This window comes from Ranitomeya imitator, chromosome 7, assembly GCF_032444005.1.
Source record: "Ranitomeya imitator isolate aRanImi1 chromosome 7, aRanImi1.pri, whole genome shotgun sequence".
NCBI lineage: Eukaryota > Metazoa > Chordata > Amphibia > Anura > Dendrobatidae > Ranitomeya > Ranitomeya imitator.
The window spans coordinates 146,635,059-146,651,774 of record NC_091288.1 but is presented as its reverse complement, the minus strand read 5'-3'; the positions used below and the strand labels follow the sequence as shown (position 1 = coordinate 146,651,774).

Genomic DNA, 16,716 nt, shown 5'->3' with positions numbered 1-16,716 from the left:
AACAATATGAGATACATATTTGAAAACAATGCTCAGGAATAATAAAATTGATGTTGCCACTTATGTTAATGGGCTGCATTGCTGAATTTCTTTTTTATTTCCCTTCACAGTATTGTCTATGCTAACAAAATAGTTACATGTATGTGGAGACCCAAATCATACATTTACGGTATAATAACAACAGTAGCAACAAAACTGTCATTGCTTTGTGCGATAATGCACCAGCACCAATAATATCGCCTGCTGTATATGTTTTGCATGCAGACATACTGATGGCGGCACATGACTCATTTATTATTATGTGGTGGCATTCTATGCATGGCCACTCTCATACAAAGCAAGCGAAGGGTGGCCAATATAAACATTGGATGCACGCTACAATAACCATGCCCAGTAACCACTCTCTGAACCTTTTGTAGGGGGTCAGCTCTCTGGTAGCCAAGTGGACACGCACAGGGTTTAATGTCACAGCCAAGGTTTATTGTCTTTCATAAACTTTGTAGCTCCAAAAGGAAAAAGTTTTCTTCGGCAAAAATGAATAACAAAACAGTCCTCAAAACAATTCAAGCGGTCTCACCCACTTTCTCTCACAGGCACCCCTCGGTTTCTATCATAGAGTATTCACCATGAATGGTCTTTATCCAGTCCCAGCACAACACAAACTGCTGCCTGCTATTAGGCCTATTTGACCAGGATGGGAGTATGGGAGCGACCTTTCCCACCCAGGCTCTTTTGGTCGCTCCTAAATCCTGGACCCAAAATTCAGTCAAAATAAAAACCATCACAGTAACCTAATGTTACTGGTGCACTTTCTCCCTGGACTTACATCATCAAGACCAACCATATTAGTCACGCATGCCTGCCATCTAGGACCTTACCTCCTGCTTTCTTACACTGTGTAAATGTTTGAGTGGTTAGTGTCATTGTGTTAATTAACTCATCGATTGCCATCTGCTCCGCGTCGCTCCAGTTCTCTTCTCAGTCATGTGAGTGTCAGGATGAGACTACATAGACTTACATTGTAATAGGGAGCACAGTGAGATGGAGAGTCTGAATGGCTGTCAGAAGAGGAGCGGGAGAGGATAGCGATCAGTGAGCATGTTATCATGCCGACAGTATGCTACACTAGTGTTCAGACAGGTTTAGGGGGTAAAAAAATAATGGGAATGCGTCTTTAAGAATTGCACATCTGTATATGAAGGTGTGAAATAACATACATAGTTCCTATTAGAAATGGAATATATATTTCAGTAATACATCCTATGCCCTAGAAAGCAAAGTAAAGCATCACAAATCACATGCATAAGATACGGCTGTAATAAGAACTAAATATTGGTCAAATTTGCTATTTTTCAAGTATAATTTGAATACTTTACCACTGACTGCTACCAGTCCTTTATATATTCACCAGGTCACTGTGTGTTTTTGCTACATTCATAACATACCAGGCCAATATTCTATAGCAATCCCATCACATGACCTCACTGGACAGCAATCACCATGATTCTACTGCATCCATCAGCGCACTGGTAGTAGCTCACAGCAAGATGTGAGGGGTAAAAGCTGATTTTCAATTTCCGATTGTTCTTATTAGATTCCAATTGAGATCTGCAGACATTTTTTAGTGTATTTGTTTCTGATTATTTCACGTATTCAAAGCTGTAGATCTATCGAAGAACTAGAAATCCCCTTCCAAAAGTCCTACAGTGTAAGTATCTGAAACATTCCTTGTAATACAGAACTTCTTCTAAAAAAATATTCTATAATGAATTTATAGCACTGCATTGAAGCGTCATTATTGTAGCTTGCATACTTCATAGGCGCCTAAAGTCCCAAGAAATGTACAAAGCTATAACCCTGACATGTACAAGTTCTATTAGCAGATCACAATTATAGTATATTCCTCACTAATATTTCTGTGTACATCACAAACACACATCTTGTTACACGCTAGTCACAATATCAGCGGCCAATGCGAAGATCAGGTTCTCACAGATTTCAGCATCACTGTATGTTTAGTTACATAGCATCAATGACCTTTCCTACTAATAAACCAGTTTTTCACTCAATTTTATTAAATCATGAAATATGAAAATAAATCATAGGCTACTTTCTCACTAGCATCGTACGACACACGTCGCAATGCGTCGTTTTGCAGAAAAAAGCATCCTGCAAAGTGGTCTGCCGGATGCGTTTTTTCTCCATAGGCTTGTATTAGCGACGCATTGCCACACGTCGCAACCGTCGTGCGACGGTTGCATCGTGTTGCGTCGGACCGTTGGCACCAAAAAACGTTGCTTGTAACATTTTTTGGTGCGTCGTGTCTGCCATTTTTGACCGCGCATGCGCACCGGAACTCCGCCCCTTCATCCCCGCAACTCACAATGGGGCAGCGGATGCGTTGTAATAATGCATCCGCTGCCCCCATTGTGCTGCATTGTGACAGGATGCGTCGGTATGTCGCTAGTGTGAAAGTAGCCATAGTGCCTCGCTGCTCCTCCTCCAAAGCTGTTCATGTCCCTCATCTGTCTCCATACATCACGTTCTGGCTGGATGGGCATATCATCAAAGAGGTGAACAGCACATCCCCTCTCTGGTCAGTGATTGGCAGCAGTGTTCACATGGCCATGCTGACCAAACAGGATGTACAAAGGCAGTAGCCATACATCCTGCTCTGGCTGGACCACTGCAGGCAATCACTGGCCAAAGTGGTGACATGTCGACCACCACAGGAGTGGCAGTTGGATAGGCATGTGACCGTACACGTCCATTTGGCTACATCAGAAAGTATGTAGACCGCAATAGAGTCAATGGCTAATAAACTAAGACTGTCGATTTACATCCGAAGTGGTGGACAACTTAGCGCAATATTTTTAGTAAACAAATGCTGCACTGATTTCATCATTTGTCCATTTCTTCTAATACAGAGGTTGTATGGGTGGCTAATATTTCCGACACTAACAATACACAGGTCATTCTAAAAAGTTAGAACCTCAACTTGACACAAACAGATGAAGAGGAAAAGGCCACAAGAGAAAAATACACCTCACAGGGCTCGTTCCAAGAGGGTATCACTAGATAGTCAATATTTTCCCTGAAAAGCCTTTGTGTTTTGACAGTATTTGTTTACTTTGCCAATTTTTCCCCAGGTAGCGCTTCTGCTTTCAACTATCCAGCCTGTAAAAAAAAACCAAACCGCTCGGAGAAAGACAGTGAAAAGTAGATTCCCTTTTTATGCCCACATTAGTCAACGTGAAAAATGAGATCGTAGCACGCTCCTTACCTTGAACTGACAATCGCATGTCACGCTGTCTCCGATTCTTAAACACTCTCCATCAAATTTACAGGTATTGGTGTCACATAGAAAAAGATCATTTTCTTTGTCATCAAAACCTCGAATGCAAAATGGGGAAAAAAAACAACAACTCAGTTTGGAGAAGTGGAAGCACAGATTGGGTTTATTAGAAAATGATTGATTGAAATACTTGATTCATTTCATCTTTTATTAGGCGGGATTCCTGCTCTACGGGTCTATTCTCAGAAGAGCTGATTGAATTGCCACATGTAATGTGCACACAATATGCGTTCATCTCGGATGGAGAGAGAATATATTTTGGTGCAAACTGTGAAATCAATCTTTGGAATCTCTCCAGGTAATGAGGAGCGGGGCGCTTTATAACAAAGTGAAGAGATAATAAACAAGCATTGTTTTTTTTGTGTGTGGCTGAGTGAAGGCTGATCGCTGTTAAGAACTAAAGGTGTCCCATTATTTCTAGTGACACAAAGTAAAGCAGCGTCTGGCTATAGCGAGACACTACTGGTGGGGGAGGGGGTCCTTAGAAATATCAGAGTTCAGTTTGTCTGCAACCTGATCAATCAACTCTACGGAAAGATACAATATTAAACAGAACGTATACATTAGACGTCGGATCCATTAAGATTTAGCCCTATTGATTCTTTCGTTACATTCCTCGGTTTCAAACCACATCATCATATTAAAAATGAAAGAAGAGCCAGCAGGACAATAGCTCCGAGTCCTTAACATATTTATTGTGTAGCTGCTCAGGCCAGAGGGATGCGTTCCACTAACCTAATAGAAGGCATAGGGTGCAGCCATGGAGAATCTATACAATCATCCCTTTAGATATATATTACAGAGCTAATAATCCAGAACAAATCTTCCCCAAATGACACTATTCATTCAATATAGACATCAGTGGCTTCTTCTTGACAAAGACAGTAAAGAGGGTGATGTTTCTGGCAGGGTCCTAAAAGCTTAAAAAAAGACATGATCACCCAATTATCTTATTAACTAGGCTTCCGCCACAAAGATGATTTACAAGTGCAGTAACTCCATGGCTCATCCTTCCTTATTTAATTAGTATATTTCACAACTTGGCAGTCAATACAACACCAGTCATGACCTGATGCTGCAGCCCAGATAAGCTTCTCAGTGCTAAATTGATGGGACCAAGCTTTATTTGGCATTTTGGCCGAAATGTGACCTTTTTTGGTCGTAGTGATAAAATAAAGGGGGGGTATGTAATGTCATTATTTAAAGATTATTAACTCTTCGCACGTGCATAAATACAATTTAGATATAATTGCTAGAAATTAAGCGTTTAATGCCTTCTTATGCTCAAAGCAATAAACTGATTTCTGATGAAGCCTTAAAAATCAGTGCTAAATATCATGTTTCTATGTCAGACCAATGACATAGGATGATTTTGTATGTAATAAAAGTGGCATATTTGCATGGCTGGTACTTTTCGATGTTTTATGGCTCTAGATATAATATCACAGACGCACAAGTGGCAGTATCCCGGCGGAGCAGGCGGATTATGGGCATGGGAAGCTGCAGTTTGACATGACTTAAGACTTTAGCAGTCAGGCGGAGATGTGATTTATGACAAACTAGTCTTTGTGTTGTTCGCAGTCTGCCTTCTGTTGTGAATGGGCACCGGCCTATGAAAATGGGATAGTTTGTAAGCCTTCATTATAAACCATTAAAGGGGCTTCCTGTGAAGACCACCCAGTGTAAATAATATATGACGTGTTCATCATTAGAAATGATTCTTCTCTTATTCTCCTATATCATAAGACTTTATCTGGCATTAATGCAGCTAGAATCCTCCGATCACTTTCTATCTATCTGATAATGAGTCTAGAGCTTGATCTCACATATATTTAGGTTTATCCATCCATTTTATATCTGAACGCTTAACATGCTATACTATGAGAGCGAAACATTCAGGGAAATACAATCCAGGGCAGATTACATTGAGATCCAGGCTGCAAACTCTGAGGTTAGAAGACAAGTCAGCAGAACATTCGAAGAATATTGTACCCCATAAGCCAAGAGCGCTGGGGCCAGAAGACCCCGCAGCAAGAACTATAGGACCTCCACACACTACACCCCAGTATCAAGGCATTGCCAGGAATTCTCCAGCACCAGAGATGGCAATGAGGGCTGCCAGTAATGAGGTGCTGCAGCAGCACCAGGACCCCTTCCTATAGACACTGACAAGTGCAGATGGTGCACACGGGGGTCTTACCAGAACAGTTCCAGCCTGTAGGGGTCTGGCAGTCACTTAGGGAGGTAGGAAAAGCTGCAAGTTTCCCCGGCCGGGCTATGAGCAGTAATAGGGAAGGCAGGAGCAGCGAGCAGAGGCGATGATCACAAAGTGTCCAGCACGGTCTGTGAGCTCCTGCCACCACCATGTCTAGAGAGACCGTGAGTGCCGGCTGTGACTGGAGGAGCAGGGGCTCAGCATGACGGGGTCCCCGGCAGCAGCGGCAGCATCCCGGTAAGTGCGAGCACAACAGATCCAGACGGCGGAGTGAGAGGATGGAGGAGAGGAGAGCAGGGAGGGGACCGGCAGAGAGCGGTGATGGGCGGGGAGAGCGGCTCAGCTACTACAGACCCTCACTGCTCCAGCCGGGGATGGCGACGATTCTCCTCCCTGGCTACTCCATCTTATGGTATCACAAGGGGTTAAGCCTAGGTGGCCAGAAGTCATGCTGCACCTGTTAATAAGAGACCCTTTATCGCTCCCAATATTTGTGTCACCGCGCTGACCCCGGATATGGGATCGGGATATACGTCGTCCTCCTCATCGCTAAACCGACATCGCTCTCTACGGCGCACACCTCTGCCGAAGACTATGTGCGCACTATTCGGTTTGTGTTTTTTTTGCAGGTTTTATTTTTTATTATTTTTGGTAAAAAAAAAAAAGCTATAGTGATGGTAAAGGGACGTGTCATCATCGGACAATCCCATGTGCCAATGTAGCTGGTCTAGAAATTCGCATGTCTGCTACAAAATCAAGAAATATAATAGGCGCACCATTTAATAAGCAGAACCTAAGATTAAAAAAATGAGCAAATAGTAAGTAATAAGTAAATAAATAATGATAGTACATATAAATAACATACAGTACTTGATTAACACTGTTTTGATCAAAAAAGCCTAAAAGCCATCCCACCGCGACATGGTGTACCCCAATAGGGACAATACCTAACTCCTGTAGTTCTCCTCACTGTGTCAGCAGATGTAAAAATAGATACGGGCGGTCCAAAACATTGTTAAGTCTGTTATTTATTTACTTATTACAGGGCATTTCCTCATTTTGTCTTTATTTTAGGTTTTCTGTGATGAATGGCCACAGTGTGACTGCACATCTATCTGTACATTGCACTTATGCCAACATGTGCGCCACCTCATTTTTTCGTTTTATTTTAGCTTCTTTGTATTTTGTGTATACAAGGGCGCTGCTCCAATTTTTTGCTGTTCATTCTGTTTATTTTGCTTTCCACAAACAGGTGTTTTAACAGTCACTGACATAAAAGTGAGAAGAACTGCAAGAATTAGGTACCATCCCGGTTTTGCGCACCTAGTCGTGGTGGGATGGGTTTTATGCTTTTTTGATTAAAACAGTGTTCACTAAGTACCATTGCAGCGCCCCAGAGTCCTGGCCGTTGCAGTAATGTCGCTCTGCCACTAAGGGGAGTGATGTTATGTCTGATTGCACTAAAGGAGTTCACCTGACCAGGTATCACAGTCACACATTACACTTCACACTCCGGCCACCAGGGGGAGCAAAAGGCACTATGTATTAGGCCACTCCTCACACTTTGGTAAAACTGGGGGTTAGATAGGAAGTTAGTTGAGAACGCAGCCTGGGAGAGCTCCAGGGAGGACCTGTCAGGGGTGGGTTCCTGGCAGGTACCTAGCAGAAAGGACAGAATGTACGGAACCGCGCCTGCACTACCTTGCGGCGGTATCCTAAGGAAGGACACGAAGCGAAGGATATTGTGGAGAAGTGAGAAACGAAATTGCAGCACAAGGAGATATCCAGTAGGAGTCGTGCCCCATGATCGGCAACATCCTACTGAGGCGCGTAGCCGGTGGCCCGAACGCTGAGGAAATAACAGACTTCAAGCATTACTTCAAACAGCGGCAGGACAGTTGATTTTAGGTTGGCTGTCTACCATACATCACCTAAGCAGACATAGGGGGCAAAGTTGGAGAGGGGCATCTCTAGGGTCCCAGAATAGCTCCGAGCCTTCCCGTCAGACGGGTGCGTCCTATCCAGACAATAACTTGGGGGACGGAGAGAAAGAGAAAGAACAGATACGAACGTTGTGAGGACTATCCCGAATGCTCAGCAGGGAAGGACTACAACACACAGGCGCTAGTTGGTAGGCACTGATTTCCACCTGCAAAGGGAACTCTGGATGTACCTTCGGACCGGCCGGTCTCAGTCAGCCCTGTTAGCAGTGCTCTGGATTGCGGATCCCGAAGTCTTCAGTAAAAGGTAAAGAGACTGCAACTCTCTGTCCTCGTTATTAACTGCGCCTCACATCATCGCCACCTACACTACTGGGAAGCCCTGGGGATATACTTCACCTGTGGGAAGGTATACCAACTAGCTGCCATTCCATCACCCCAGCGGACCCCTAAGCAGCGTCGGTCACCCTGACCGAATACCACAGGTGGTGTCATGAACCCTTGACAAACTATCATCACCCCTTTTATTGGACGCCCCTAGCAGGGTCACGGACCGGGTCCAGCCACCGTGACAACCCAAGCACCGAGACAGAGGACCGGTACCGAGTAACCTGCGGCCCTGTGTCTGGAGGCGCTCCACCATATGTTATTTACAAGTACTATTTTTTTATTTATTTGCTTACTGCAAGGTGTTTGCTCAGTTTGCAATGATCTTAGATTCTGAAGTGGGGCTGAAGTTGGATAAGGTACGAGACTCCATTTATGCTCAGGTGCCTGAAACAGAGGAGCACCCTGGTAAAAGATTGTTCTACCCAACATTTAAATACATCACATATCCAGAAAAGGTGATAATTTGGGGTCCAACTGATCTTGTGAAGAGGATTATGAAAGGCAAAGTTGGAATATATTTGTGGTTCCTCCTGTGTAGCACCGCTACAGTCATCTTCTATGGGATTGACACAAATATCTAAAGTTGTGGGGGGGTAGGGCTGGCTCAAGATTTTCGTGGGCCCAGGAAACGCGGAATACGTCACGGCGGTGGAGTAGGGAGAGGTAAGTATTTCAATTTTGCAAGTGCTGTGATCCTGAGCAAGCAGGGGGGGCCCACTCATTGGCACTGGCTCAGGGCCCCTCATAGTATGGCGGTGTGTTTGATGGCAGGTGGCACCTCCCACTGGCGGAGACACTTTTGCGTACTATGAGGGTCCCTGTGCCAGTGACGTCGCCAACGAGTATGCCCCCCCACCTGATGAAGGAACCTGCACTTTCATCTGCGCGTTCCTCTTTGTCCCCGTGTAAGGTGGTATAATATGCAGGAAGGGGAACCTGACTTTCAGCAGGGTCAGATTCTGGCTGTGTAGAGTGCAAGGAGAATGTAGTGGTCTGGGTCAATGTACCAGCAGACTCATCTAGCAGTGGCTGGGCAATGGGCAGGATGAGGAGGAAACACAGATATAGGCCCAAAAAATAAAGTAGGCTAAATGCAGTTCAAAATTGGTAACAGGACTAAACAGGCGGCATTGCTTTGTTCACTGGAGAAAAACTGTAATGAGTGGCAGACACAGTTAGTAGGCCCAAATAATAAAGTAGGCTAAATGCAGTTCAAAATTGGTAACAGGACTAATCAGGTGGCATTGCTTTGTTCAGTGGAGGAAAACTGTAATGAGTGGCAGGCACCGTTAGTAGGGCCAAATAATAAAGTAGGCTAAATGCAATAAATGTATATTTTAACTATCATCTATCATTTCAACAAATTTGTTTTGGCAGTGCCATTGAAGGATTTAACAGCACAGACTACACAGTGGTGGAGCAGGGAGAGGTAAGTATTGCAAGTGGTAGAGCACTGTTCGTGCTAGGTGGGAACACTCTCTCGTGGGCGGCAGTACTGGCACAGGGCCCTTCACATTACGACGGTGTGTCTGATGTTGGTTGTGCACCACCACCGTCAGAGACACTTCATTGTACAATGAGGGACCCTGTGCTAGTGCCGTCGCCCAAAAGTGGGCCCACCCACCTGTCCAGGCAAACGGCACTCGCACGGGTGCTTGCACCAGGTGGTGACCACGGCCCTGTGGGGGGAGTCAGCCCATTTAGGGAGGTATAAAAATGGCCTATGGTGGACATTCAGCAGCTGCAAATGGAGGAATTGGAGAAGTCAGTAAGAGGAGGCCAAAAGCAAGACATTTTTCAGGCAAGCTACGTGTCAGCAGGGGAAGGTGGGGCAAAATAATTTGAAATCCATGATTGGTTCATTTTAATGAAGGTTAGATCATCAAAATTCTGGGTAGCCAGACATGTCCTTTTTTTGGTCAGTATTGAACCAGCAGCACTGAAGACTCTTTCTGATAGCACACTAGCAGCTGGGCAAGCGAGCTCCTGCAATGCATATTCTGCCAAATCAGGCCAGGTGTCTATTTTAGATGCCCAGTAATTAGTGTTGAGCATTCCGATACCGCAAGTATCGGGTATCGGCCGATATTTGCGGTATCGGAATTCCGATACCGAATTCCGATACTTTCCGCGTATCGGATACCGGAATCGGAAGTTCCCAGAATTCAAACTGAACGCAGCAGCCAATTAGGAATGAATGGAAGTGTGGGCACATCCTGTTTAGCATGGTGGGCATGTAAGTACTGGCAAGGCTGTGATTGGCTGCTGAAATGATGTCACTCTGCACTATAAAAAACGCTGCCGCCATTTTGCGCTCACTCTGCTGTGATTTCAGTTAGGGACAGGACGCTGTGTTCTAACTGAGGGCCAGTTGAGATAGCTAATTGCTTTATTTTCTTTTCCCAAGGCTAATTTAGCAAAACGCTGTGTGTTCTTCACTGTTCACCTTGCTCTTGCCTTGCAGCGCTGTTTTAACAGCGTTCTGCAAGGTCTCTGTGTGTGTGTGTGTGTGTGTGCAGCTCACTCTGTAGTCTGTGTGCAGCCATATACCCGGTTGTATTCAGCTCAGGGGGGGTTCACACTGCCTCACACAGTTGTCCTTTTTTGCTCATAGTGCAGCCTGCTGCACATTTTTTCTCAAATTTCCTATTAGTGTCTTTCCACCCGTCTCCAGCTAAATTGTGGAAAAACACTACATAGGATAACCTAGAGGGGGTTTTTTGGGCCTTGCAGCGCCGTTTACGGCTGTCTGCACGGTCTCCGTGTGAGCCCAGCTCGCCCTGTAGTCTGTGTGCAGCCATAGCCGGTTGGATTCAGCTCAGGGTTCGTTACTGCCTCATACCTTGAAAAAAAATTTCCTTTTTTTCAAATAGTGCAGCCTGTTTAAAATTAAAAAAAAAAAAATTCCTATTAGTGTTTTTCCACCCGTCTCCAGCTAAATTGTGGAAAAACACTACATAGGATAACCTAGAGGGTTTTTTTTGGGCCTTGCAGCGCCGTTTACGGCTGTCTGCACGGTCTCTGTGTGAGCGCAGCTCGCCCTGTAGTCTGTGTGCAGCCATAGCCGGTTGGATTCAGCTCAGGGTGCGTTACTGCCTCATACCTTGAAAAAAAATTTCCTTTTTTTTCAAATAGTGCAGCCTGTTTAAAATTTTATAAAAAAAATTCCTATTAGTGTCTTTCCACCCGTCTCCAGCTAAATAGTGGAAAAACACTACATAGGATAACCTAGAGGAGGGTTTTTGGGCCTTGCAGCGCCGTTTACAGCTGTCTGCACGGTCCCCGTGTGAGTTAAACTTGCTCTGTAGTCCGATCTGCAGAAAAAAAAAAAGGAAAGTTCACCAAACACAACTTAACACTTGTGTAGGCCACATTTGAAAAATAATAAAGTTTAGTCCACACTTTACAACATTAGTGTTTCTTACACCTGTTAGGAGGAGCATTTCAGGAATAAGCACACTAAGGCCTTAGTACTTTTCTGCTTATCTTTATCTGTCAACCAAGATGAAGAGGGCAGGGAGTAAGGCACGTGGGCGTGGGCGCGGAGCAGGGAGAGGAGCAGGGAGAGGACGTGGTGATTCTGTGCCTGCTGCGGGCACCGGTGACTCGTCGTCACTCAGTTTCAGCAGGGAACAGTCCTTCATGCGCAGCTTTGTCGGAGAGCGCCGTGCACCGCTGCTGCGTGAAGACCAAATTGAAGCCGTTGTCGGGTGGATGGCAGCTAACGCCTCGGCATCGACTTCAGTTAGTGCCACATCCTCTCAGGCACAGAGCACTGGAGAGCAGCCATCTGTCTCTTCACCACCTGCCAAATTGGCCAGGCAGTCAGAGAGCCCAGGACAGGAGCCGTCTCTACTTCTGTTCTCTGAATCTCTTGGCTTGGAAACAGGGGGCCAGCCAAGCAGCATTGGAGAAATGGAAGAAGAGGCAGTGTGCAGTGATGCCCAAAAGCTTTATCTCTCTGACTCTGAAGAGGCAGGTGGGCCAGTGCCTCCGGTGACCACAGCACAGTACGCATCTGATGATGAAACTCAGGTGCCGCTTTCTGATGCGTACTGTGCTGCTGAGACTACCCAGGAGGAGCAGTTGGTGGCAGAGGGTAGTGGAGATGATGAGGTCGTTGACCCATCGTGGCGTGAGGAACAGGAAGGTGGTGGGAGCAGCTCTGAGGAAGAGATTCCCCTTACGGGCCAAAGAGGGAGAGGGAGGGGGAAGACTGCGGAGCCTGTAGCCTCCACTTTGGCACCCGTTAGGAGCCTGTCTCTTTCCAAAGCCAAAAAGGGCGCTCCCAAGACTTGCAGTGCCTGGTCCTTTTTTGACACAGTTGCAGATGACATTTGTTTTGTCAAATGCAAGCTGTGTCATCAGAAAGTAAAAAGAGGGAAAAATGTCAGCAACCTCAATACCACAAATATGTGGAAACATGTGCGGACCAGGCACGCGGTGGAGTTACAGAAACACACTGAAGATGTAGGCCAACCAACAGCGGCAGCTACCACCTCTTCAGCTCGTGTTGCCTCTTCCTCCAGCTCACGCACAGCTGGTTTGGCTTCCTCCCAGGATCGCCATGGAAGAACCTCTGGCACTGTTGTCCAGAGACCTTGTGTAATTCCACCCACAGCACCACCTTCCCAGTCATCCTCACACTCCCAGTCTACTCTACAGCCATCGGTAGTACAGGCATGGGAGAAAAGGCGGGCATTCTCGGCCAACCACCCCCGAGCACAGGCTCTGAATGCAGGCATTGCCAAACTGTTGTCCCTGGAAATGCTCTCATTCAGGCTGGTGGAGACTGACAGCTTCCGTGACTTGATGGCATTGGCAGTCCCACAGTACAAGGTGCCCAGCCGCTTTTACTTCAGCAGGCAAGCTGTCCCTGCCCTGCACAGGCATGTTGAGGGAAACATAAAACATGCGCTACTGAACGCCGTCAGTAGCAAGGTCCACCTCACCACCGATGCGTGGACCAGTCAGCATGGACAGGGGCGATACGTTTCCCTCACTGCCCATTGGGTTAATGTTGTTGAGCCAGGTACAGATCGTGCGAGTGGCGCAGGACGTGTCCTGCCCACTCCAAGGATTGCAGGAATCCAGAATGTACGCATTGACTCCTCCTCTTACACAAGTTCCTCAGAATCATCTCTGCAGGATCCGTCACAGTCCACCTCCACATGGACCCGTGAACGTTTACCTATGACCGACATGAGCACAGCCGTGGCCAAACGTCAGCAGGCCGTCTTGAAACTAGTTTCATTGGGGAATCGAAGCCACACAGCGCAGGAGCTCTGGAATGCCATCAAGCAGGAGAGCGATGTGTGGTTACTGCCAGCGAAACTCCAGCCAGGCATGGTAGTGTGTGACAATGGCCGAAATCTGGTGGCAGCTTTGGCCCTTGGCAACCTCACTCACATCCCATGTCTGGCACATGTGCTCAATTTGGTTGTGCAGAGTTTTCTGAGGGACTATCCGGATCTTGATGCCCTGCTGCACAAGGTCCGCCTAGAGTGTGCTCACTTGCGGCGTTCCAGCTTGGCAAGATCCCGCATTGCTGCTCTGCAGCGCCGATTCCGCCTTCCGGAACACCGCATCATATGTGACCTACCTACCCGGTGGAATTCCATGTTACATATGTTGGAGCAGTTGTGTGAGCAGCAGCAAGCAGTTATGGAGTACCAGCTGCATCAGGCGCAAAGAAGTCGCAGTCAGCGCCGATCAGACTTCACAACCACAGAGTGGGCCACTATGAAGGACGTCTGCCAGGTTTTGCGTCCTTTTGATTATTCCACGCGGATGGCAAGTGCAGATGATGCACTAGTCAGCATGACTGTCTCCCTTATCTGCCTGCTTCAGCAAACTTTGCAAGGGTTAAGGGATGATGTTGTGGAAGAGGTGGAGGATGAGGAGTCACCTTTTCCATCAGCTTCTGGAGAGTCAGCGCCACGTGGTTCCTCACAAAGGGGTACGCAGGGGCCACTTTGTGAGGAGGATGAGGAGGAGTCAATGGAGGAGGAAGAGCTCCGTCCAGAGGAGGGAGCGACACAATTGTCCAGTGGTCAGTGTGTACAGCGAGGGTGGGGTGATGACGAGCGGGCAGAGATCATGTCTCAAGCAGGGGACAGCGTTTCTGGGCCACTTGGCAGTCTGCAGCACATGGTGGATTTCATGCTGCAGTGCCTGAGAAACGACCGCCGCATCGACCACATTCTCAACATGCCTGATTATTGGGTGTTCACCCTCCTCGATCCTCGCTACTGGGACAACGTCCAAAACCTCATCCCAGCGTTGACCCGGGAGCGTAAATTGCGGGAGTACCACGACACACTGGTGAATTCAATCATCTTCTCCAGTCCAACTGAGAGGAGTGCTGCTAGTGCTTTACAAAGCAGCTCAGTGCGTCGAGGCAGTGGGGGAGGCTCTGCCCAAAGAGGGAGCAGAAGCAGTGCCTCTGCCCAAGGCAAGCCCAGTATGGCACAACTCTGGCACACTTTTGTGTGCCCGCCCCAAATGTCTACACCATCACCGGCGGCTCCAGTCAGCAGGAGGCAACGGTTCCGTCAGATGGTGACAGACTACATGGCTTGCCCTCTTACTGTACTCCCAGACGGCTCTTCCCCGTTCAAGTTTTGGGTCTCTAAGCTGGATACATGTTGTGGATTCTGTTTTTGGGCTCCCTCTGGTGGTTACAGATGGTACTGGGTGACTTGTGTTTTCTGCGGTCTCTGGTGTCCACCTGTTCTATCAGGATATGGGAGTTTCCTATTTAACCTGGCTTTCTTGTCATTTCCTCGCCGGCTATCAATGTAATCAGTGTGTCTTGTTTCCTCTGCTTTCCGCTTCTGTAATCTTCAGGACAAGCTAAGTTTTTGATTTTCCTGTTCCACGTTTTGCTTAATTTTTGTCTTAGTCCATCTTGCAGATATGTGATTCCTTTTTGCTGGTTGCTCTAGTGGGCTGATATTACTCCTCATGTTCCATGAGTTGGCACATGAGTTCAAGTAATTTCAGGATGGTTTTTTGTAGGGTTTTTCGCTGACCGTGCAGTTCACTTTTGTATCCTCTGCTATCTAGCTTTAGCGGGCCTCATTTTGCTGAATCTGTTTTCATAACTACGTATGTGCTTTCCTCTCATTTCACCGTTATTACATGTGGGGGGCTGCTATTTCTGTGGGGTGTTTCTCTGGAGGCAAGAGAGGTCTGTGTTTCTTCTAATAGGGGAAGTTAGTCCTTCGGCTGGCGCGAGACGTCTAGGAACCATCGTAGGCACGTTCCCCGGCTACAGCTAGTTGTGTGTTAGGTTCAGGATCGCGGTCAGATCAGTTTCCATCACCCTAGAGCTTGTTTTGTTTTTTGTGCTTGTCCTTTTGTGATCCCCTGCCATTGGGATCATGACAGATACATGGCCAGAGCTAAGCCAGTATGCATTGGAGGTGCTGGCTTGCCCTGCGGCTAGTGTCTTATCGGAACGTGTCTTTAGTGCCGCAGGTGGTGTACTAACAGACCGTCGCATGCGACTATCCTCCGATAACGTTGACCGGCTTACTTTCCTGAAAATGAACCAGGCCTGGATCTCGCAGGAATTTGCCACTCCTCTGCCTGATTAAGTAATTGGGTGTCATCCAGGTCTCCTGATGTGTTCATCTTTCTACCACCTGAACTGCTATTCCTGGGCTCCAACACCGCCAGTTGCGGCTCAGAAGTGCAGGCTGCACAGTAAAAACATACGACCCAGTGTTATTGGGTTTCAGTAACGTCTGCTGATCCCCAGCTGTGTAGCCGGCAATGTGTCCTGCGACCGCCACGCTGGCACAACAACCTAAATGTAAGAAAACCTGTCCCCCCCTCCCCCCGGCATTTGTTACTGAAAGAGCCATCTTGTGCAGCAGTAATGCTGCACAAGGAAAAGGTAGCTCTTTTATTTTAGCTCCTTGCACACGCAGAACTTAACACTTATAAAATGTGTTCACTGATACCGTTATACCGTCCCGGAGCTGGGACTTTCCTTCGTAATGTGACGCAGCACAGCCGTCATTCCTACCCCCTTGGTGCCATGCGCTGCCTCCTCAACGTTGTTTTAAGCTGTCACGGAGCCTGCGCTGTTCTGTTATCCCTTGGCCATGCCCTATTTGCGCTGCCTGTCTTCTGACATAATTTGGTGTCAGGCTGGCTGCGCCTGTGCGGCCGCGCTGCCCGAGATCCCGCCTCGCAGTGTCTTCTGATTGAATCACACTGCGGGCCTTGGATCCATGGGCATGCGCAGTGCATATCTTCCCCTCGGGCTCTCGCTCATCTCCCTCCACCTTCTTTAGACTGTGCGCCGTCAGCTGATCCCTAATAGCATGCCACGGCCGTGACACCGCATAGTCTGAAGAAGAGGGAAGGAGGGGAGTGAGAGTCGAGGATATGCACTGTGCATGCCCATGGATCCAAGGCCCGCAGTGGGATTACGTTAGACGACACTGCGAGGTGGGATCTGGAGCAGCGTGGACGCACAGGCACTGACAGCCTGACACCAAATTATGTCAGAAGACAGGCAGCGCTAATTGGGCATGGCCAAGGGATAACAGAACAGCGCAGGCTCCGTGACAGCTTAAAACAACGCTGAGGAGGCAGAGCACGGCACCAAGGGGATAGGAATGACAGCTGTGCTGTGTCCCATTACGAAGGAAATTCGCACCTCCGTGACGGTTTTACGGTATAAGGGGACACATTTTTAGTGTTTACTTCTGTGTTTGCAAGGAGCATAATTAAAAGAGCAACCTTTTCCTTTTGCATCCTTAGTGCTGCACAAGATAGCTCTTTCAGCTACAAACGTCTTG

The 16,716-nt window shown here is 47.3% G+C and overlaps 1 protein-coding gene across 2 annotated transcripts in view; it reads right to left on the bottom strand.

Moving 5' to 3' along the window:
• The window catches only part of TMEFF2 (transmembrane protein with EGF like and two follistatin like domains 2), a 1,231,017-nt gene extending 1,225,086 nt beyond the window's left edge, over positions 1-5,931 (bottom strand). For both annotated transcript variants that reach the window (XM_069733894.1, XM_069733895.1), the window contains exons 1-2: positions 5,556-5,931; positions 3,284-3,393 (exon numbers count right to left, since the gene is read on the bottom strand). In XM_069733894.1, coding sequence (XP_069589995.1) covers positions 3,284-3,393; positions 5,556-5,721 — 276 coding nt within the window. In that variant the 5' untranslated portion in view covers positions 5,722-5,931. The remainder of the gene's footprint in view (positions 1-3,283; positions 3,394-5,555) is intronic.
• Positions 5,932-16,716: the final 10,785 nt, after the last annotated feature.